At 45.3% G+C, this 21,986-nt stretch overlaps 3 protein-coding genes across 5 annotated transcripts in view; 1 reads left to right on the top strand and 2 right to left on the bottom strand.

The window, feature by feature from the left end:
- Positions 1–641: 641 nt before the first annotated feature.
- Atp5mj (ATP synthase membrane subunit j) overlaps positions 642–21,986 on the bottom strand; it is a 47,065-nt gene continuing 25,720 nt past the window's right edge. The window contains exons 1-4 of one of the 2 annotated variants that reach the window (XM_075947779.1): positions 7,096–7,261; positions 3,424–3,547; positions 1,973–1,996; positions 642–812 (exon numbers count right to left, since the gene is read on the bottom strand). In XM_075947779.1, coding sequence (XP_075803894.1) covers positions 778–812; positions 1,973–1,996; positions 3,424–3,547 — 183 coding nt within the window. In that variant the 5' untranslated portion in view covers positions 7,096–7,261 and the 3' untranslated portion in view covers positions 642–777. Of the gene's footprint in view, positions 813–1,972; positions 1,997–3,423; positions 3,577–7,095; positions 7,262–21,986 lie in introns of those variants that run through there. The other variant, XM_075947778.1, reaches the window with a different exon arrangement.
- The window catches only part of Tdrd9 (tudor domain containing 9), a 104,664-nt gene continuing 95,650 nt past the window's right edge, over positions 12,973–21,986 (top strand). For both annotated transcript variants that reach the window (XM_075947775.1, XM_075947776.1), the window contains exon 1: positions 12,973–13,199. In XM_075947775.1, the coding sequence (XP_075803890.1) occupies positions 12,973–13,199 (227 nt within the window). The remainder of the gene's footprint in view (positions 13,200–21,986) is intronic.
- On the bottom strand, positions 18,593–20,476 carry Rd3l (RD3 like). The gene is given in 5 exon segments (XM_075947755.1): positions 18,593–18,728; positions 18,730–18,978; positions 19,362–19,667; positions 20,014–20,152; positions 20,298–20,476. Coding segments are annotated over 3 exon segments (591 nt in total). The 5' UTR covers positions 19,661–19,667; positions 20,014–20,152; positions 20,298–20,476; the 3' UTR covers positions 18,593–18,685.

The following is a 21,986-nucleotide window of genomic DNA, read 5'->3' as shown; positions in this document are numbered from 1 at the left end:
CAAGTTATCAGTGGACAAGTACCTCTACATGAGCCATCGTACCAGCCTTCTATCCATTAACATGTTTTATTAATAAATATGTATGCATGTTATATGTATACGGATACCCAAACAGGGTGTTGGATCCTCTGGCGCCAGAATCAGCATGGATTTAAGCTGCTTGATGTGGACCATCCCAGCTTCCAGCTCCTTCCACTTGTCTTCTAAATAGCTTTTTTGAGACAGGGTTTCAGTAGCTCAGGCGAGCTCCGAACTCCTCGCTGCGCTGTCTGGAGTTAGTGGTGTCTGCCACCATGCTATCTTATTTATGCTATCTTATTTCACCACATCACAAGATGATGTTTGTTTCCCCTTTATCTTCTTATTGACCCTTATAAAAAATTTAAGTTAACTCTTAAAATAATTAACATCTTCTTTCCCAAAATATGAAACCAAGATCAGAGAAGTCAGATAGGCAGAGACAAAACAATTTAACGAATAATTATAGAATACTGGAGTCATAGTTCGTATCTAGAGACTAGTGATCAATCTCTACGGTAGTACACATTGCTTCTCATTCTTCAGGTTTCCTAAGGAAGGTGGTTCAGAGGTTCTGGTGGAGGAATTATTCAGGGGAAGCAGAGAGTAGTATCCACAGGGAGGGCTGATCAGACACATTTATTAATGCCACATTGTAAATGGTACTTAGGGAAGTGTACAGCGATGTTCCATGTTCCCACCTAACACAGCTTGCTTAAGTTTAGCCGACAAGATTCATCTTGAGTGGACTCGGAGCAGTTAGTGATGACCATGGGCAGGTGCAGGACTGGAGCCTTCCAAGGAGAGGAACAAAGTGATTCAGTAGAAGCAAGAATATAATTTACTGTTTAAAGTATCAAGTTAGACAATTCATCTTCAACACTACAAAACAGAATGGGGGCAGGGTATGGTGTACACACTGTTAATCCCAACACTCTGGGGGCAGAGGCCAGAGGATCTCTAATTTCAAGGCCTAGCCTGGTTTACATAGTAAGTTCCAGGTCAGCTAAGCTGACACAGTGAGACTTTGCCTCAAAAAGCAAAAATCTCTGCCCTAATCCAACCAACAATACAAACAAAAATCCCACCTAGGGGGCTGTAGAGCGGCTGGGAGGTTAAGAGCGCTCACTGGCTGCCTTTCCAAAGGTCCTGATTTCAATTCCCAGCAACCACATGGGGGCTCACAACCACTCACAATAGGATCTAATGCCCTCTTCTGACATGCAGGCAGAACACTGCAAACATAATAAATAAAACCCCACCCAGAATGGGGGTGGGAGCCACTTCTATGTGACACATGCAGCACAGCTCCACATCTGTGCAAGCGATGCTGATGCCGCAGTCCACCCTTGGGAGCAGAGAAAGGTCTCCCCTGCGGAAGCTCAGGAAACCAGTCCTGGGTCCGTGTAAGTCTCAGATGACCACAGTGTCAGTGCCGGGGCACAAACTTATCACATACTTTCCTCCAAATAAAACGGGAGCTTCAGTAGCAAGCTCACCCAGCTAGCCTGTGCCTTCCACTGGTGGCGTTAGCTATCCGCTCTGTCTGTCACTGCAAGAAGTGTTACTTGGGGCTGGAGAGATGGCTCAGTGGTTAAGAGCATTGCCTGCTCTTCCAAAGGTCCTGAGTTCAATTCCCAGCAACCACATAGTGGCTCACAACCAATCATCTGTAATGGGGTCTGGTGCCCTCGTCTGGACTGTAGACATATACACAGACTTACTATTGTATACATAATAAATAATTATTAAAAAAAAAAAAGAAGTGTTACTTGGCCCAAAGGGTGCTCGCTGTAACATTTAACTGCTAATGTCTTGATCTTTAGTATTTCCACAGTATCTTATAGAATCGCTGAACCAGGCATCCGTTTCAATTCAGGACTCATATAACTTGTTTTGAAAAGCTATGATGGCCTTACTCAATCCCCAACCATCCAAGAAGCACAACTCTTACCTTTCAAAGCTTTACTTCTTTTATCTAAAACAGAAGAGAAAATCAGTTACAATAATGCCCTACAAAAGTGCCCCGTCAATAACGGTCAAAAATCAACGTGACTACAGGCGTCACACGTTGGGTAAGGCATACAGCATGCTTTCAGAAACAGTTATGGCTGCGTGTCACAGTCATTTCTTTTTCCAAAGTAGAATCTGGCATACACAGTAGGAGGTTTCAAGACAGCATGTACACAGCCATTCATGTCCTGTTCCCTCTCTTCCCTCCGCCCTCACTTGCTCTCCTCTGCCGTCGGCTGTCTCCTGCACACAACAGCCCCTTTTTACTTTCATGGCAGGTGTTCATGTGTAAGCAGACGGAGGGAAGACGTGTAACATTTGTCTTCCTGAGTCTGACATGTCATTAGCAGGACAATCTTCGCTTCTATTCATTTTCCCGCAAATAACATTTTTTTCTTTTATAGCCGAATAAAGTTCCATTGTGCATATCTATTATAGTTTTTTTTTCAGTCTAAGCTCTCCCAACAAGGGCTATTTCAGCTACTTTATTCCATTTTTTAAAATTTATTCATTTGTTGATGGGTATCCAAGATCATAGTTCTGGACCAGCCAGATGGCTCAGTAGGTAAAGGCGCTTGCTGCACAAGCCTGGTGACCTGAGTTCAATCCCTGGGACCCACATACAGGTGAAGGGGAGAACCAACTGCATCCCTCTGCACACATGTACCCCACACATCACGTGTATCTACACGTACAGGATAATAATTTTTTTGTTTGTTTTTGTTTTTTTGAGACAGGATTTCTCAGTAGCTTTGGAGCCTGTCCTGGAACTAGCTCTTGTAGACCAGGCTGGCCTCGAACTCTCAGAGATCCACCTGCCTCTGCCTCCCGAGTGCTGGGATTAAAGATGTGCACCACCACCGTCCAGCAGGATAGAAATATTTTTAAAAGTCATAGTTCCCTAATTGTGATTTTTTTTTATTGTAGAAAATTATTTTAAGGTGTGTTATTTTTGTTTATGCTGCATTTGTTTAACTCTGTGAAGCTGTGATTCTTTGCCTGTCTAAAACACCTGATGGTTTAATAAAGAGCTGAACAGCCAATAGTGAGGCAGGAGAAAGGATAGGCAGGGCTGGCAGGTAGAGTATAATTAGAAGAAATGTAGGCAGAGGAAGGAGCAATAGAACAAGGAGAGGAAGACACTAGGGGCCAACCACCCAGCTAGCCTCGGAAGGCAGAAAGGAAAAAGCCCAGAGGCAAAAGATAGATGAGATAAAGCTACCTAGAAACAAGCCAAGCTAAGGCTGGGCTTATAAGAGAGTTGGGTGGCGGGTCCCCCTAAAGACCAAAGAGTAAAGAGCTTAAGAGTAAACAACCAACACCAGATATTTTTTTTTATCTGAAAGACCACCCCTGCCATCTTTGAAGAATTACATAAAAACATAAACCTACCAGCACTCCTGATTTTATAAAGGATGAAGGTCATCAACCCCATTCCTACCCAAATTTCCTGGTAAACCTGGGTATAGTAGGGTTTCATGGGGACCCAGACATTCTTAATAAGGCTTTGAAGCATCTGAAAAAGAACGAACATTAAGATTACTGCTAGCGCGTACCCAATTGGCAGGATACTTTCATTATTTCACCCGACAGTGTTCTAGCCCCACAGGCTCTGTGGAGCTCTCTGAGCTGACACCCCTCCAGAAGGCTCCCCGTAAGCCTATCTGCCACTAATGCTAGCCCCCAGTCACATGCCACTTTTTTGACCTTTGGGTGGAAACACTCCTTTCAGCATTATTAGCATTTCAAATTGGGAAGGGGGAAAAACCAAACCAAACCAAATTGAACCAACCAAACCAAACCAAACCGAACCAAACCAAACCAAAACAACCAGAGTTAGGCATGGTCATTTCTGTGGGAAACCAATACCCAAGCCTGGTACATTGGTACACTTTCACCTCCAGTTGCTCAGTGCTGAGATTGATGGATGAATACAGAACAATACATGATGAACCAACTATGATCGCTCTCAAAGTAATGTTTCCTGTTTCTTTACAATTTACCACAGATTCCAAAACAGATACTCTCATTCTCAACCCGTGGTTGTGAGACATCCGATGACTCCAACAGCACCAGGAACATCCAACTCCGAGCCCTTCTCATTTGACTTGGAAACCCCTTACCTTGAAGGCCTGCTCTGCACCACTACTGCAGAGAGTTGTACCTCTAAGCGTTCTCTGGCTTTCCACAACCGTTTGTCAACCTATAGTACAGATCTGTCAGAAGTTCAGTCTGGGTAAAGGCCAGTGGCTGCCCTTGAATTCCTGAGACCTGGACCATACTGACTCAGCAGAAGGGAAGGGGACATGTGCTGTGGGAGGAAAGAGGAAGAGCCAGGCCATCTGGAGAAGTGACTTTGGCAGAAGCACTCATAACGAACTTGAAGATCAGGGAGGAATGTGGCTGCCAGACACAAACCCACTAATTTAGATGTCTTGCTTGTATGACAGGGATAGTAAAATAGTTCTACCCGAAGGGATTGCTGTAATCTTTAAGTGAGTTAGTATATGTAGAATTCATACAGCACCTGGCACCATTTTGAAAGTACCTGTTATACAGAATGTTATTGTTGAACCAGGGAACATGTGCACACCAATTAGGTCCTTGAGTTTAGATTCTAATCTAAGGATGTCCTCCAGGGGGTGGAGATGGCTCAGCCGGTTCTGGTCCCAGAATCTACATGGTGGCTCACAACCATCTGCAATGTAACTCCAGTTTCAGGGGGTCTGACACTGCCTTTTGACCCTCCAAGGGCACATACAGAGTACATATACATACATACAGGCAAAACACATACATAAATCTAAAACAAAACAAAAGCCCCAAACAGCACCATTTACTGCTTGACAATCTCCTATACTACCGCCACCCAAAGCTACCCATGACCCAAACTACATGACAGCACAGCAAACCTGGTCTATACTCCTGGTTACTGTAGCAATCTATCCCTATGGTCTTGCTTCCTGCTCTCTCCTATGGGAATGAACTTAAATTGAAGAATGGCCTGAAGGTTAGCTAGCCCAGAGAGTTAACTCATAGGGTGTGACTATTATCTTCTCCTGGACTGTAGCAGTCCCTAAATTCCTAATATTTGTATTCAGATGCTCTAACACGATAGTCCTACCTTCAGAGGTGGCCTTCGGAAAGCTGAAGAATCCCAAGCTACTGAGTGACAGACAAGGACTCAAAGTATTGCAAAGGACCAGTGGGTTAGAAATTCCAGCTGTTCTCAACTTTAGGAACTCCCTAAATCTCCTGTGTCAAGGACCTTCTACTTGCTCCACAGAGCTCTTGAAATATAAAGGGTCCAGCCTAGGACCTACTGCAGAGTAAGCAAGCAGTAAATGATCAAACCTGTAACAAGGAATTGCTACAAAAACTCAACAGAAAGCAGCAATTGCTAGGCCACTGGGACTCTAGGGGGACCTGAACGGGATTCCTCTTTTCCTCTTGCAGGCTGAGCGCAAGTGTTGAGACCTGATATCAAGAACAGGCAGTGGTGGTGCATGTGCGCCTGACATCAAGAACAGGCGGTGGTGGTGCATGCGCGCCTTTGATCCCAGTACTTGGGAGGCTGCAACAGGTGTATCTCTGTGAGTCCAAGTCCAGCTTGGTCTACATAGAAAAATTCTTTTTTTTCCTTCCGAGACAGGGTTTCTCTGTAGCTTTGGAACCTATCCTGGAACTCGCTCTGTAGACCAGACTGGCCTCGAACTCACAGAGATCTGCCTGCCTCTGCCTCCCAAGTGCTGGGATTAAAGGTGCTCACCATCATGCCTGGCAGAGAAATCCTGTCTTAGAAAACAAAATAAAAAAGAAGTGGGACTTATACAGCCCAGGGTAAGGGCGTGTGCACCTGGGAGGCAGATGAACCTTTCTTAGCTCTAGGCCAGCCTGGTCTACAAAGCGAGTTCCAGGACAGCCAGGGCTGTTACAGAGAAACCCTGTCTCAACACCCCCTGCCCCCAAAAGGGAAGTGCTATTTATCACACGAGGGCCTAGAAGGAGTAAACTAGAAGGATAGAAAGGGACTTTGATTACCTCGGGATTTTGCTCAGGATCTGGGGACCCTGGCACTGTTTTATTTTACGGAGACTGCCTATGCCTGCAAAGTTTTTGAAAATTAAAGTAACAGCAAGTGTGCAGTAACTGGAAAGAGAGGGCACTTGACAGGCTAAGGTTAATAATGTGGTTTGATACAATTTCGAACATCTCCCTTGCCGACGCCTAACTTGGAAGAAGCCTGTGGCATAAAGGAAAGAAGGCAGTAACTTTGGAGAGATGCTTCTTGGTTTGGGATCTAGCTGCATCGGTAACTAGTTTGAATAACCTGGGTAGGTAACAGGACGCTCACAGTTGATGGTGCCATGCTCCTTTGCCTATGTGTCCATAATGCTGCCTGAGGTGGGCCTTCACCAGAATCTAGCCCCCGGACAACACCTTCTCTGTGATGATCCTAGGTGCCTCCCGGTGAAGTCTTTTTTTTTTTTTTTTTTTTTTTTTTTTTTTTTTTTTCCGAGACAGGGTTTCTCTGTAGCTTTGGAGCCTGTCCTGGAACTAGCTCTTGTAGACCAGGCTGGTCTCGAACTCACAGAGATCCGCCTGCCTCTGCCTCCCGAGTGCTGGGATTAAAGGCGTGCGCCACCACCGCCCGGCTTCCCGTTGAAGTCTTGAGGAATAACCCCTCTATCAGTATAGAGAAATGATCTCAGAGCACACCCTCCCAGACCCTTGTTAACGCCAAGGACTGGCAACAACCCCTCGCCCGGACAATCGGGGAGCCTGACTCCAGGAACACCCTTGCAGGTCTGGAGAACTGACCGCAGAGCACATTCCCGCAGTCGGCGTGACTGACCCCTGGGCACTCCTCGGCCGCAGTCGTGGGAATCCCGTGGACCCTCCTCACAGTCCGCGGCCGGCGCAGGGGCTGATCCAAGGTCAGCGTGGACCGCAGAGTCCCTGGCCTGCGCTCCCGACCTACTTCAGCCTCACCGCACCTCGTCCCGGTCCCTCTCCAGTTCCCGCTGTTGGGAACACAGGAAAAAGCCCCGGCCCGGCTCTCACCTCAGCGGGACCAAGGCCACAGGCCACAGGCCACACCAGATTTCCACAAGCCTGGGAAAGGTCACTGAACACGCAAGCGCTGCGCGGGGCCAGTCGGGAAAGCGGAAGGAACGGAGGCTTCCTGGAGCGCGCTGCCGGGCCTTCTGCGCCTGCGCACCACAGCGCCCCCGGTGGTCACCCGGGTGCTGCAAGCTTGGGTGGGAGTTGGCCCAAACCAGGAGTTGCTGGGAGATGGAGTCTACTGTGTCTCTATGGTGTCTTAACACTGACGTGGGTTTCCGGAAACACTGGGCTTTCAGTACCGAACCCAACACAGTAGATAGGCTACATAATTTGACCTTAAAGCAAACAAAAAGTCCTTTTTGCAGGGCTTAAACCTTTAACCCCTGAGGTAGCAGGCCTGGGCTACAGCGTGAGACTGCCTCATAAACCAAAAATCGGGTGTGGTGGCGCATATCTTTAATCCCAGCACCAAGGAAGCAGAGGCAGGCAGATCTCTGTGAGTTCAAGGCCAACCTGGTCCAAGTAGTGAGTTCCAGGACAGCCAGAGCTACACAAAGTGGCCGAGTCTCCAAAAACAAAAAACAAAAAACCAAAACAAAGCAAAGGCAGGTCTTAGTGGCACAGATCTTTAATCCTAGCACTTGGGAGGCAGAGGCACCAGGGTGGGGGTGGAGTAAGGGGTGAGGTGAAGGGGTGATGAGTAAGGGGATGTTTCTCTTGAGTGAGACACTAGGGTGTTCTATGTAGCAATTCTGGTCGGGACTATTACATTCCCACCTTCCCAAACAAACAAAACACCAAAGCAATATAGAAAAAAGAAACCCTCTTTACTTGATTTTTTTTTTCTGAGATAGGTTTTTTTTTCTATGTTGCCTGGAACTTGCTGTGTAAACCAGGCTGGCCTCAAATTCAGAATTTGCCTGCCTCTGCCTCCTGAATACTGGGATCAAAGGCCTGCACCATTACTCCAAGCTTTTTTTGTTAATTGCCATTTCCCCCAGTATTGCTAATTTTTGTGCTACATATTTGAATAAGCAGCCATTCTGAGCATAGCAATTGTCCTTAAAAGACGTTGGAAAGTGATTTAAAGACTTCTGCAGGAACTCCAGGGACTGGACCTAATAGTTTGTTGTTTTTCTTTTTTTTTTAAATAAATACTCTGTGTGTGGTGTGCATATAATCCTTGCACTTGGAAAGCAGAGGATGATCAGGATTTTGCGACCATCCTGGGCTACCTGAGACCCTGTTTCTAAACAAAAACTAGCCCGGTGGTAGTGGTGCGTGCCTTTAATCCCAGCACTTGGGAGGCAGAGGCAGGCGGATCTCTATGACTTTGAGGTCATTCTGGTGTACAGAGGGAGTTCCACATCATGCTCCAAAGATATGAAGAAACCCTGTCTTGAAAAACCAACCAACCAACCAACCAACCAACCAACCAACCAAACATTGTTCTTGCTTTATTTTAGCCTTTAAAAAAAGGCTTAATTTTATTGTGTTTTGCTCACATCTATGTCTGTGTACCAAGTTTGTGCCTGGTGTCCTCAGAGGTCAGAAAAGGGCATTGGATACCCTGCAACTGTAATTATGGATGGCTGTGATCTACCTACCATTCGGTGCTGGGAATTGAACCTTGGTCCTTTGGAAGAGCACCAAGTGCTCTGAATCACCTAGGCATATCTCCAGGCCCATACCTTTGTTTAAGGAACCACTAAAACATCAGCAGAAAGTGGAAAAACAAATCTATCTATTGAATTAAAACAAATTAGGGCTTGGGGATTTAGCTCAGTGGTAGAGCTTGCTTAAGCATAAGGCCCTGGGTTTAGTCTTCAACTGGGGATGGGTGAGTGGGTGGGTGACTCAAAATAACAAAAAAAGAAAAAAAAAGGTTCCAGCAGTGGTGGTGGAACCCTTAATCCCAGCACTTGAGAGGCAGAGGCGGGCAGATCTGTGAGTTGGAGGCTCCTGGTCTATAAAGAGAGTCCCAGGACAGCCAGGGCTCTTACACGGAGAAACTCTGTTTTGAAAAACCAAACAGAACCAATCAAACAAACAAATAAAAAACACAACTAAAAAAAAAAACAAATTTGGTATGTTTAACAATTACCAAAACAGCCGGGCGATGGTGGCGCACGCCTTTAATCCCAGCACTCGGGAGGCAGAGGTAGGCGGATCTCTGTGAGTTCGAGACCAGCCTGGTCTACAGAGCTAGTTCCAGGACAGGCTCCAAAGCCACAGAGAAACCTTGTCTCAAAAAACCAAAAAAAAAAAAAAAAACCAAAAAAAAACCAAAAAAAAAAAAACAATTACCAAAACAGAAGCCAGGAGAAATAATAAGAAACACAGACAAACAAGAGAAGACAAAGATACCTCATAGAAAGAAAGCCTGCAGCAGCCTGTCCAGTGCAGCTGGGATTGTCTCCTCCTCCTTTCCTCTTTTATTTTTTTCCCTTAAAATTTTTTACTATGTGGATGTGAGTGTGTGTGTGTAAATCAAAGTGCCACGGTATCCATGTAGAGTGATAGGAAATCCACGTGGAAGTCCCAGGCATCACACTCAAGTGGTCAGATACCTTTACCCATTGACCCATCTAGCTAGTCTTCCTTTGTTGTTGTTGTTGTTGTTTTGTTTTGTTTTGTTCTCGAGACAGGGTTTCTCTGTGTAACAGTCCTAGCTGTCCTGGAACTAGTTCTTTTCTTTTTCTTTTGGTTTTTCGAGACAGGGTTTCTCGGTGGCTTTGGAGCCTGTCCTGGAACTAGCTCTTGTAGACCAGGCTGGTCTCGAACTCACAGAGATCCGCCTGCCTCTGCCTCCCGAGTGCTGGGATTAAAGGCGTGCGCCACCACTGCCCGGCTTGTTATTGTTTTTTAAATTTAAAAATCACTATTATTTTTTGAATATGGGTGTATATATGTGTAGTCTCAAACTCACGGCAATTCTTCTGCCTCAGTCTTTCAAATGGTGTAACTACAGGGGTGAGCACTATGTCCAGTCTTTTTCTCTCATGAAGCTGGGGATGAACCTGGGGCATTGGACAACATATGAGCTCTACAACTGAGCTTAACTTTCAACCATACACCAAACTAGATCTCAGAGAGCAATGGGGCGTAGGGTAGAAATATTTGAAGAGCTAATAGCTGATTGAGAATTTCCCAAAAGGGATTTAAAAAACAATAAAGGACTCAAAAAGTCTTACTGAAACCAAGCAGACAGAGAAATGAAAAGTCTATAAGCCACACAATAAAACTAAAGACTAGGGCTAGGGTTGTAGCTCAGTGAAAGGGTGTTTAGCATGTGTGAGGACCCTTGGGTTCATTCCCAGCACCACCAAACAAAAGATGCTAATACCTAAGAATGATGTTAAATAGCTGCCCATCTAGAATTCTATTTATCTAAAAATTAACATTTAGTAAAGGCGAAATACTGTTTTGGACAAATTAAAAACGAAGGGATAATTACTAACGGGTCTATAGTAAAGTCATTCAGACAAGAGAGAAACAAGCTCAGATGGGAGGGTGGGGATGCAGGGAGGATGCAGAGAAATGGCCATCATTCTGCTTTAAGGGAAAAGGGGCTTTGGCTCAAATGAAGTTGCATGGAATCTTGGAAAGCTTGTTATTCTAGGGTAGTGATGCTCCAGGTTCAGTGTTTCTAGGGCTTCTGAGGACCAAAACTCTTCCCATCACAATAAGGTTTGTCTTTTCTTGCTAGAATTCTCTTATGTGCACAACAGAATGTTCCAGAGGCCCTGAGGCTTGTGATATCATATAGCATCACAGAGACAGAAAAGTTGCTGTTTTTCATTCAGTTTGACACTAAGGGACTGGTGAAAATTTCTAAGTGTCACTCGGGCTGGAGACATGACTCAGCCGTTAAGGGCAGGGGCTGTTCTGGAAGACTACCAGAATATGATTCTCAGAACATGAGCAGCTTCCAAGTTGCTTGTATCTCCAGCTAATCATCTAATGCTCTCTTCTGGCCACTCACACATAGCATATATGCACCCATATATGTAAATAAAAATAAAATAAAATTTAAAAATGTGTCACTCCTACATATGAGCTTTCGGGAAAATAGTGATTTTCATAAATAATATGGCTTGATATGTAATGAGTTTTTAATTGCTATTTTAAATTAATCAATAATGTTTTACTTTGATTTCTGTTCCTGCAATAAAACATTCTAACTCAAGCAATTTGGGGAGGAAAGGATTTATTTCAGATTGCACTTAAAAGTCACAGTCTATCCTTGAGGGAAGACAAAGGCGGGGACTTTAGGCAAAGCAGAGACAGGAACCATGGAGAGAGGCAGCTTACTGGCTTACTGTTCAGCGGCCTGGGCCCTCACACATCACTCATCAATCAAGACAATCCCGTCTGAGTAGTCCCTCAACTAAGACTCCTCAGTAGGCTGTGCCGAACTGAAGATCATTTGGACAAGGGCGTATAACCTTCCTTGGTTGTAATCCTCCATAGACAGATATAAACCATAAACAAAAGCTCTTTAGGGTCTAAAGTCACTATGAGGAGTGCAAAGAGAGTCTTGGGACCTGAATCAGGTTTAAGGTGTAGTTCAAAAAGAATATATTATTTTATTATTATTATTATTATTTTTTGAGATAAACTCTTACGCTGTTGCTCCGGCGGCAAACGCCCAGCAATTCTGTCCCGGTCTCTGAAATGCTAGTATTAAGGATTACCGTTATGAGCTAACAGGAAGAGCATCTATCACAGCTCTTTGAAGACAAAGCTTCAAACCAGACAACAGGCTTTAATGTAATTTCAAGTCCAAAACACTGTATCACATCTTTAAACGTTTGAACATGTTTACGGGCGATTCCAGCAGAGTCATTCAAAACGCCTAATGCTGCGTGCGTTCTGAGGCTGAAAGGCGAACTAACTTAAACTGTTCACTGCTGTTTTATGGAGAGTGCTGTTAATAGAGCCTTCGTGGCTAACACCTGTTTGCATCCCTGTTCTGCAGACCCTCAAGCTGTTCTGCGAATAAACCAAATCTGCCCCAAAGGCCAAGGCCGTGAGCTACTCAGTCTTCACGTGAGATCTGATGATCTGGAGCCTACAAGCCCTTTAAGAATCGCCTGATAACAAGTGGTCCTGGTTAGCTTTGATCTTTGAGTCATGTGAGAAGGGAACACCAAAAACTATCCCACCTAGTTAAGGGCCAATGAGACCCTTGTTCAACTACCGGTCTGGTGCCCCTGGAGCAGAAAACTATAAGTTCTTTCTTTTTCTTTTTCTTTTTTTTTTGGTTTTTCGAGACAGGGTTTCTCTGTGGTTTTGGAGCCTGTCCTGGAACTAGCTCTGTAGACCAGGCTGGTCTCAAACTCACAGAGATCCGCCTGCCTCTGCCTCCCGAGTGCTGGGATTAAAGGCATGTGCCACCACCGCCCGGCTATAATTTCTTATAATCTCTGAGGTTTGTGGCATCTCTGAGGTTTGTGGCCCGGCTCAGGCTGAGGTCCGTCCTTCCTTGGAGGGCTCTAGGCCGAGTTAGCGGCAGGAGTGCTGTAAATATTATCAGCCTCTGTTGGAACTGTGCAGCGGCCATCGTCAGAACCACTTAAAGGCGGTCTCAGTTAATCACTTGCCTGCCCAGGTCACCTGACTCCAACTATCCCAGCAGGCCTTGTGGGGAGGCAGAGGCTGCGCACAGATCCCACGTGCGGTAGTGGCGTGGGCCTGCACGTGCAGGGACGCCCCACCCTCTTGCGTGGCACAGTCTGATTGGATGGCCTCAGAGGGGGGAGGGGCGGCCTTGTAGAACGGTCGGTCGTTGTGGCACTGGCCAGGGAGCTTAACTTGAGGCTTTTGCCATCTCTGGAGCTGGGCAGTTGAGGCAGCTCCTGGGTGCCGAGGATGTTGCGCAAGCTCACAGTCGACCAAATCAATGACTGGTTCACCATAGGCAAGACTGTGACCAATGTGGAGCTGCTGGGCTTGCCGCCCGCCTTCCCTGCCGAGGCAGCCCGGGAGGAGGTTCAGCGCCCAGCTGCAGCCCCCAGCGAGGCCCCTGCCATCCAGGCCCAGGATCCAGGTCCAGCTGTGGCCACAGCCCCGGCCCGGCCATCTTCCACCTTTGGGAGGTAGGGAGCCTGCGAGGGATTAGGTTGGGCCCTCAAGCCGGTGACTGTAGCCCCAGCCCTCAGCACACAGGTGCCTTCCCAGGTTTTCCAGCAAGAAGCTGAACCTCCCAAGAATTTGGTGACTTGTTTGTTTGTTTTAATTTTCTGCCTATTGTTTTGAAATAGGGTCTTGTGTAGACTATCCTGGCTTCAACTTATTATGCCTCCATGGATAATCTTGAATTTCTCAATTCTCTGCCCTCCACCTCCCCAAGTCTTGAGATTACGGGTATATTCCTCCAGCCCCAAGTTCATAGACTGCTTTAAAAATTTTCATTGCAAGGATTCATTGTGGGTGAGATTGTGTGTGTGTATACTTGTGCCAGGATACCTTGTTAGAGTAGGTCCACCTGTGTTGGCTCCTGGGGATTGAACTCTGGTCACTGGGATTGCTGGCAGGTGCCCTTTCCCAGCTGAGGCATCTCACTGCCCCAGATGCTATCTACCTTCCTTCCTGAAGGGTTATTTTATATTTGTTTGTTTGGCTTGGTTTTTTGAGACAGGGTTTCTCTGTAGCTTTGGAGCCTGTCCTGGAACTCGCTCTGTAGACCAGGCTGGCCTCGAACTTACAGAGATCTGCCTGCCTCTGCCTCCTGGGATTAAAGGCGTGAAGTCATTGTGAGCCCCCTGACCTGCCTGGGTGCTGGGAATGAAACTCAGGTCTTCTGCAAAACCATTCTATACTTTTAATTCCTGGTTCCTCTCTCTAGAGTCCCCAGACACTGGTTTTGAAGTTGGTTGCCCGTTTCCAGAAACCTTGTGCAGAGTTACCAAAATGTCCGCTTCCCTTCTGCGCTTCCCACTGTTGCTTGTTAATGCACACACACTGGTGTGGTGAAGAATAATTTTCCAGACTCAAGTGATGCTTGAGGTTTTTGTGGTGTTGCAAACACGGTGTGGCTTTGGATTCGTGATGTTGCACATCTGTTGCCATCCTGGTATCGTTAGCAGTAAAAATCAACGTGGTCCACCTGGTTTTACTGCTCCTTAACCTTTGACAACTAAGGATAATTTTTTTTTTTGTTTGGTTTCCATGTTTTTCTTCTGCAGAGTTCTGTGTGGTTGAAATCACACAATCTCAGCCCTCTGAGACTGGCTGCTTTCACTTAGTAATTGCATTTGAGGCTCAACATACTTATCTGCGGACACACATCTTGGTTGTTTCCCAGTTCTGGAAGTTAACAAATGAAGCTGTTTGTGCAATTTGTGCAGGTTTCTATACAGACAAAAGTTTTCAGTACATTTGTACATTTCAGTAGGTAACTAGCAAAGAGTTTGATGCTAACTCTTTGTTCAATTTCAATTTATTGTTTTAAATTTAGTGTCATTGTGGATGTACAGAGTATGAGTGCAGGTGCCCGTAGAGGCCAGAAGAGGGTGTCGGATCCCTGGACTCGGGAGTGGCAGGCAGTTCTAAGCTACTTAATGTGGGTGCTGGGAACTGAACTCTGGTTCTTTGGAAGTGCAGCAAGTGCTTTTAACCACCGGGCCATCTCTTCAGTCCTTGTTCGGTTTCTTTAACCTTTCACCTCTCATCACTCTCCTTGGGTTAAGTGTCTGCCTCGAGTGACGGGTGGATGTGGTGGGAGCCAGGCAGAAGGACACCTGTTTAGTAGAGACTGGAGGTGGCGAGTAGAAGCCAGCATGGTAGTACCCTAGCTTGGTACCTCTGTTACTCCCACCGGAAACCCAGCGCTCTTGCCAGTTGTTGAGCGCCGTTTGTTAATGAAAAACTATTTCAAGACAGTGTTTTACTATTTTGCCCAATTTAATCTTGAAACTAAGCATAAGTGGTCCTCCTGCGTTAATCTCCAAGGCACTGGGATTACAGGTATGCACCACCAACTCTGTCTCTTTAATTTTCAAAAATTTATTATTCTGTGTTTCTGGGCTATATTGATGTGTGTGCTTGCTTCGGAATAATACAGGGAAGATACAGGGTGTGTGTAAGCGTATAAACAAGTTAGGGTCTGTGTGTGGAGGGCGGAGGGAGCTTTCAGCAGCACTTCTTGCCTGTTCCCTTGTTGGGTCGGGGTTTCTCTTGACTGTGTTTCCTCCTGTCTGCCGCCCACCTCACCACAGGAGTGCTGGGTTCTAAGGACGGAACTCAAGTCGTCAGGCTTGTGTGGCAGTGTCCTTACTTGCTCTCAGTCTTACTGGCAGTGTTTTAGCTTTTAGAAGTGATTCTTGTTAGCACTGCTTCCGTCTTTTGTAGAGTCAAATACAACCTTTAGATCTTGGTTGAGTTTGTTTTTTGGAGGAACCCCGGGGACATAGAGTGGCTAATTTGTTTGATTTTTCAGACTTTATTTCCTTGAATTACTGTGGTGATGATTTTGTGTCAGAGCTCCTTAAGGCTCTGCAACTGCCTTAGGCTTCCCTGGAGGAATATAATGTTTTCATTCATTTATTTTGATACTGGAACTAGAATTTATTGACCTTGTCAGAAACTAAAAGTATAGATTCATTTGTCATTTTAATTTCTAAGGAGCAATTTTTAAACTCTTCAAGTCTTTATGGACTGAGACGTGTTAATCAAAGGTGAGTCTGCAGAGCAGTGAACCGACAGGTGAGTGTGCCATTAAAAAACTAGATTGGCATACATTCCGATACTTTGTCAGCGCTCCAGACCACTTTAATTGCCTGCCTGATGAGTTACTGGTGACGCTTTTCTGAATAGTGCTGGTGGCATTTCTCTGCGGTGCCTTCCTGGACTCTGAACACATGTACATCCGGTGTGTAGCATCCTAGCGTGTAGGAAGCACTCTGACTGCAGCTACGTTAATCCTTACACCAATACTGACATTATTGGATTGAATAAGGAGAGTTTTTTTTTTTAATTTTTTTTGCAGGGGGAGGGGAAGGATCAAGGGAAGGCATGGAGAGATTGGGTTGGGTCAGAGGGGGTGGAAGGATCAAGGGAGGCCATGGAGTGGGGCCATCTGAGCAGAAGGGGCTCACTCAGCACCCTGCTTATGCATCTCTTTGCATATTTTTTGGAGTTGTGTTGCTTCCCACAGAACACCTTACTGATTGTGGAAATTATCATAGAATTCCCACTAGTTACTGCAGCCGCTGATATACAGTAGACACTTGGGTATTTGAATGCAATGTCTAGATCCCAGTTGTCAAGTTGGGTACTCTATGCCTGCTCTTTATTCTGGACATGGCCACTCCAAGGTATGTTTGAGGAGGAAGGTTTATATTGTAGAGATGAGGAAAGTATAGCCAGAGGCATCTGGAAGAGCCCTGGAAGAGGCAGGAAGAGAAAGTAGTAGACTACACATGGCCAGCAGATTGGACCAGACCATGAGAGGAGAGAGGGGGGGAGAGAGAGCCAAGAGAAGCATGTGGCTGAAAAGGCAGGGTTACCTAGAGAGAAGCTGGGGCAGGGGAAGCCCAGGATCTGGAGAGGTTTAGGGTAGGGGTGGAGTGAGAAGAGCCACTGGCACTCAGTGAGCCTGGAGGCTGGCCTGCACTTTGATGTGCTAACAGGCACGGTAGATAGCTATTTGTCCCTCTGACAGTGATGAGTGCTGACTCCTTTGATAGGGGGGAATGGGTGCCAGAATGGGGAGTAGAGTTTCCTTTGTAACTCACGGCTTTCTGACTCGCTCCTGCTTGGACTGACTCAAAAGATGTACCTTGTCTGATACATGAAATATGGCTGATTTTCCTGAAGGATGGTTTTGAGGGTATTTATTTACAGCAACTGCACTATATGTATTTCCAGAGTAAGAGAGTGGCTCACTGTTCACACATTACCAGCCTGGAAGAAAGCATATCTCTTGCTGTGTTACTGTAAGCACCTCCCATCTTTGAGCTGGCTTTTCATGGTTCTCTGCTCCAGCACCAAGAAGAGTGTCTGGCATGAGGCCAGTGCTCAGCTACTATTTACAGAAGGAGCAGCTCGCACAACACTTGCACCTAAGGCTGAATATACCAGCGACTTTCTGTGGGAATATTGCTACTGGAGAAATTTGAATTTGAATTCTTTTGTTTTTTGTTTTGTTTTTGAGACAGGGTTTTTTTGCTTTGGAGCCTGTCCTGGAACTCAATCGGTAGTAGACAGGCTGGCCTCAAACTCACAGAGATCCACCTGCCTCTGCCTCAATTTGAATTCTTAATTGTGGCCTTCAGAGCATCACTCCATCCTTTAGGAAACAAACCTGCTGAGACTTGGGTTTTGAGCGTGCAGACTTGATGCTTCCTTTAAGCATCTAAGAGGAGGTGTCCCCAGGCGGCTGTTATTTGTGTCTGGACTGCAGAAAGCAGCGTGAGGCTGGGGTCGGACAGGCTGAGTGTGATTCCAGCTCTGCTAGTTACCTTGAACTTGGCACTGAACTTGTCTGAGCTATTGCTTTGTCGAGTGAGAATAACATCTCAGATGTACAAGGTTTGGATTAAATGAGAAATTGTGCACAGTACCCAGAATGTAGTATTTAAGCATTGCTAAACAGATTGATCTGGCTAATAATGACAATGTACTAGTCTGTTTTGTGAATACTGTAACAGCTGGTTTTCTGCAGATGAACTCATTTTATCTATTCCCTAGCTAAAACTTTTAGCTATCGTGCCCATATAATTTTCAATAAAATGTACCTGAAGCACCCCAGGCATCCTAAATACTTAATACACATATGCATACACACACGTGTGCACAGATTCAACCTTAATTCCATCACCAGATTTAAGTAAATAGCTTGAAGTATAAACACCTGGCTCTGTTAACCATGATTAGAAATCAGATAGCAGTCCCCATGAGCTGCTATGAGGTTCTGCTGGGTCTGAGTCAGAACTCAGAAAGGGAGTGATATTTTCTTTCTCCTTCCTTTTGGATGCTAGCCAGAATCGAAGTCTACCTTTCTTGGTTCTCTGGGCCTCTTTGTCCCCGTTTGTCATGCGGCATCTTGCCTGCATCATGGCTGACCTCTATGCCTAGCTCAAATGGCGTGATTTTGCTGTCTCCTACCCATGATTATAGTGAACTATTCTCAGAAACAGGGAAAGATGTATTTTAAGTTGAATATTGCTTCCACATTCATGGCCCCTTCCTCTTGTTCCCATGGAGGGTGACATCATGTAATGGATCTGACTTCATTTCAGTATTGCAGTGTAAGAAGTTCATATTAATCATTTATTCTACACATGGGCTCTCAGAATAAAAGTCAAGGTTAAGTTTCACAAAAAATAGTCAAACTTCATATTATATTTGCTTAGTTCTGTGACATTTGAGGTGTAAGAAAATACTTCAAACATTTAGGCAACATTTTAGTTAAAAGCATACTAATCAATGAAAATATTGAATATTTAGAGTGGTTAAAAACACTGCTAAAACAGGTTGGTGACAGGAATTTTAACTTCTGACCTTGTAACAGAGAAACATGGGGTCACGTCACTGTCCTGGCTGGTGCTCTGAGCTGCGATGGTAAGGTGCCCTCGGTGCTCTAACTCGGTGGGTAGCAGTGCGGCCGGCTCCACACTCTGTGAACATGACAGAAGCCTGCTGTTGGCGCGTCTGTCTACATAACTTGAAATCGTGGGTATTTCGTCTTTGTGGGGCCTCTGAGAGCTTTCGCCCGAGAGCACAGGGGCCAGGGAACAGCTGGCGGCGGAGTCCTGTGGGCCAGCGTGCTGACCCCCTCTGTCAGGACTGCTGAGGAAGTCTCTCAGAACTTGCTTGAAGATGTAGACGATTTCCCAGGGAAGTACATCGTTTTCTGCCAGAAGTTCTCGGAATCTAAGGGGGATGCAGGGATGAATGTTTAGAAATTTCTCTTGTACTCCATCCGCCTCCCAAATGCAGCTTACATAATGTAGTTGTGTGCTAGGTACTTACCTTTTGAATAATCAGAAAAACTTTGTAATTAAAGCTTCCAGTGAAGAAATTTTGATTGTAATTAAAATAAATTTATACCAGTAAGCTATGAGGTCTATAGAGTTTTACAGACAAGTATCTAGTGCATGTGATTAAAGCACTGACAGAATGGGGCAGTCTGAAGGTTGGAACAGCTCTCTCTCTCTCTCTCTCTCTCTCTCTCTCTCTCTCTCTCTCTCTCTCTCTCTCTCACACACACACACACACACACACACACACACACACACACGAATGCAGCACATTACCTGCTGAGAATAGTTCCGGTTTGACAAGGGTGCACTTGGGAACAAAGAACTTCAAGCTGTCTTTGTTCGGTAGCTGGGATGGTTGCCTGAGGATTCTGGTAGTTTCGCAGCCAGTTGTAATCCACACCTGTTTTTTTCACTTTCTGTTCATTTTCGATCTCTTGTATTAATCTCTCACGCTCTTTTAGATGCCATTTTAATTCCCGAAGCAGGGTCTTTGTCACCATATCTGAGCCAGCGCAGTGTGTTTGCTTGTAGGAATTATTTCCCGGCCACTTCATCCAGCTGAAAAGTGGCATTTTTAGGCTGTGGAGATGTTAAATGTTTATTTGCATAACATTTTTATGATTTTTTAAAAAATTTAATATTGCCAGAAAAATTCATGAATCTTTCACTGGTTAGACATGCAGGTCAAAATAAGATTAGAACATGGATTAAAGTCTTTCAATTTCTAACTAGGTCAGTGCTAAACCCAAGCTTTTAAAATACTTAGATATAACTAAGCAGAAATTAAATAAAACCAAAGATAATAATACAAGCTACAATTTTTGAAAATAACTCTTGCTATTAGAAGTTCTTAGGAGGCTTTAAAATATCAATCTTGCAAATGTAGACTTTGACTTGCTCTCTGTACAGAAAGCATAAAGCTTACCTGCCGAGTGATCTGTTGTGGGAATGCTGCCAGAGACTTTGCTGGAGCCGGAGATGAAGCTGTGTTTCACTCAGGCGGGTCTCATTCTCTTGGAGGAGTCCTCCGGTGAAGAACGTGTCTCCTCATTTACCCACTGGAGCTGTGTTTGAAACAAACAACTTTTCTGTGTTAGGAATGAAGTTCTGCTGTTTTCATTTCGAGAGAATGCTCACTAATACACTTGTCTCTAAGCTAAGAGAAATATATATACACCTTTCATCTTCACAAATTATATAACTGTCTACCTTTGGAGTGTAGCTTATTTTGTTTGCAAAAGATGCCGGCATCTATGGATGCTGGTCCCAGGTGCATGCTGCATGTCTCTGGAAAGGGAGTGAAGAGCAGGCGTGAGGCACTACAGATGCTCTCCCAGCTGAGGTGAAGATTGTCGCATGGGTGCTGCCTTGCTGTGCGTAGCCGTGGGTCACAGCTCCATGCTGTATTTTTATGCCTGTAGAGCTCTAAAAATAACCACACTGCTTTTATTCTTCAGCTTAACTTTCAGGCCATTTGGAAGCCAGGTCACTGTCCCTTCTAATGAAAGCATGAAAAACAGATCAGACTTGACTATATATGCACGACAATGCTCTGTGAAAGCTTATGGTGACTGGGTAAAGTGGGCAAAGCATGCGGACATCAGTGTGTGGGGCGCTAGCAAATGCTACATCATGTATTGCTTGTAAAATAGCAAATTCTGTGTATTGAAGTTGAAATGCTAGAGGACACCAAATCACATGGGTAGATAAATGTAGGATATATTTGATAATCCCTGTGTTCACGGTGGTGAGGCATGAACATCTACAAACTTCGGTAGAATTATACATGGTGTGGTGTGGCTTATCGGGGAGAGTGCTTCCCTGGCATGTGTGACCTGAGGCCCGTCTCTAGCACCATATATAGTCAGGTGGTAGTATTATATGGGGGAAGGAGTATCAGAAGTTGAAGGTCACACATGGCTGTACATAGAGGTCAAGTTTCAGAGCTTTGATAACCACTGCTTATGCGAACACTGGTGTGCTTTGGGCTTTGTTGTGCATTTTTTCGGTTTAGGTGCTTGCCCTGTGAAATAGTGGCTAGAGTATAAAAGGTCTTTGCTTCTTCACTTTCTGTTAAGTGATGACATTGCAGCTTTTCTTCTTATAATTTTTATTTCTTCTGTTGCTTTTCTTCCCAGTGAACCAAGAATAATAGGCATTGTTCAAATCAGACCTGTGTGACATGTGATCAAGAGTGACATGTGTGGTCATGCTACAGTTCCTATTATGTCTGGAAAAGGCCAGATGTCAGGGTTCATTGTCCTCAATGAGAAGCTTTCACATCACATTGCCTGTGACAGCAGGAGAGGGGAAGGAGGGAATTGTGTGGTGACAGAATGTCCTTCCGAATTAAAAGCCAGAACTGTACCGAATCATGCAACTTTGAAACTTCATTATTCTTTAAAAATTTCCTTCCTCTGGAAGGGAGGGGAGTGAAGAAAGATGTATAGCCCAGTAAAATCAAAATTAAAAAATTTCCTTCCTCTGAAGTGCCAACAAAAATATAACATATATTGACGAAGGAAAACAAGCCTGATTTCTCCTCCATCCCTGCCCCTGCCCACCTTCCCCGCTGACCACACCTGTCCATCCCTGCCCCTGCCCAGCTTCCCCACTGACCACACCTGTCCATCCCTGCCCCTGCCCAGCTTCCCCACTGACTACTCCAGTGCTGACCACACCTGTCCATCACTGCCCCTACTCAGCTTCCCCGCTGACCACACCTGTCCATCACTGCAGTCTCCTTTCCTGCCCATCATTTTTGTTTGTATTTGTTGGTTTTGAGACAGTCTCACAATGTAGTCCTGGCTGCCTTGGAACTCACTATATAGATTAGGCTCATGTCAAATTCGTAGAGATCTACCTGCCTCTGCCTCCTGAGTGCTGGGATTAAAGACA

The sequence above is a fragment of the Microtus pennsylvanicus genome, chromosome 14, assembly GCF_037038515.1.
Source record: "Microtus pennsylvanicus isolate mMicPen1 chromosome 14, mMicPen1.hap1, whole genome shotgun sequence".
Taxonomy (NCBI): Eukaryota; Metazoa; Chordata; class Mammalia; order Rodentia; family Cricetidae; genus Microtus; species Microtus pennsylvanicus.
Note: the sequence above shows the minus strand (reverse complement) of the source record. Positions and strands in the feature narration are given on the sequence as shown.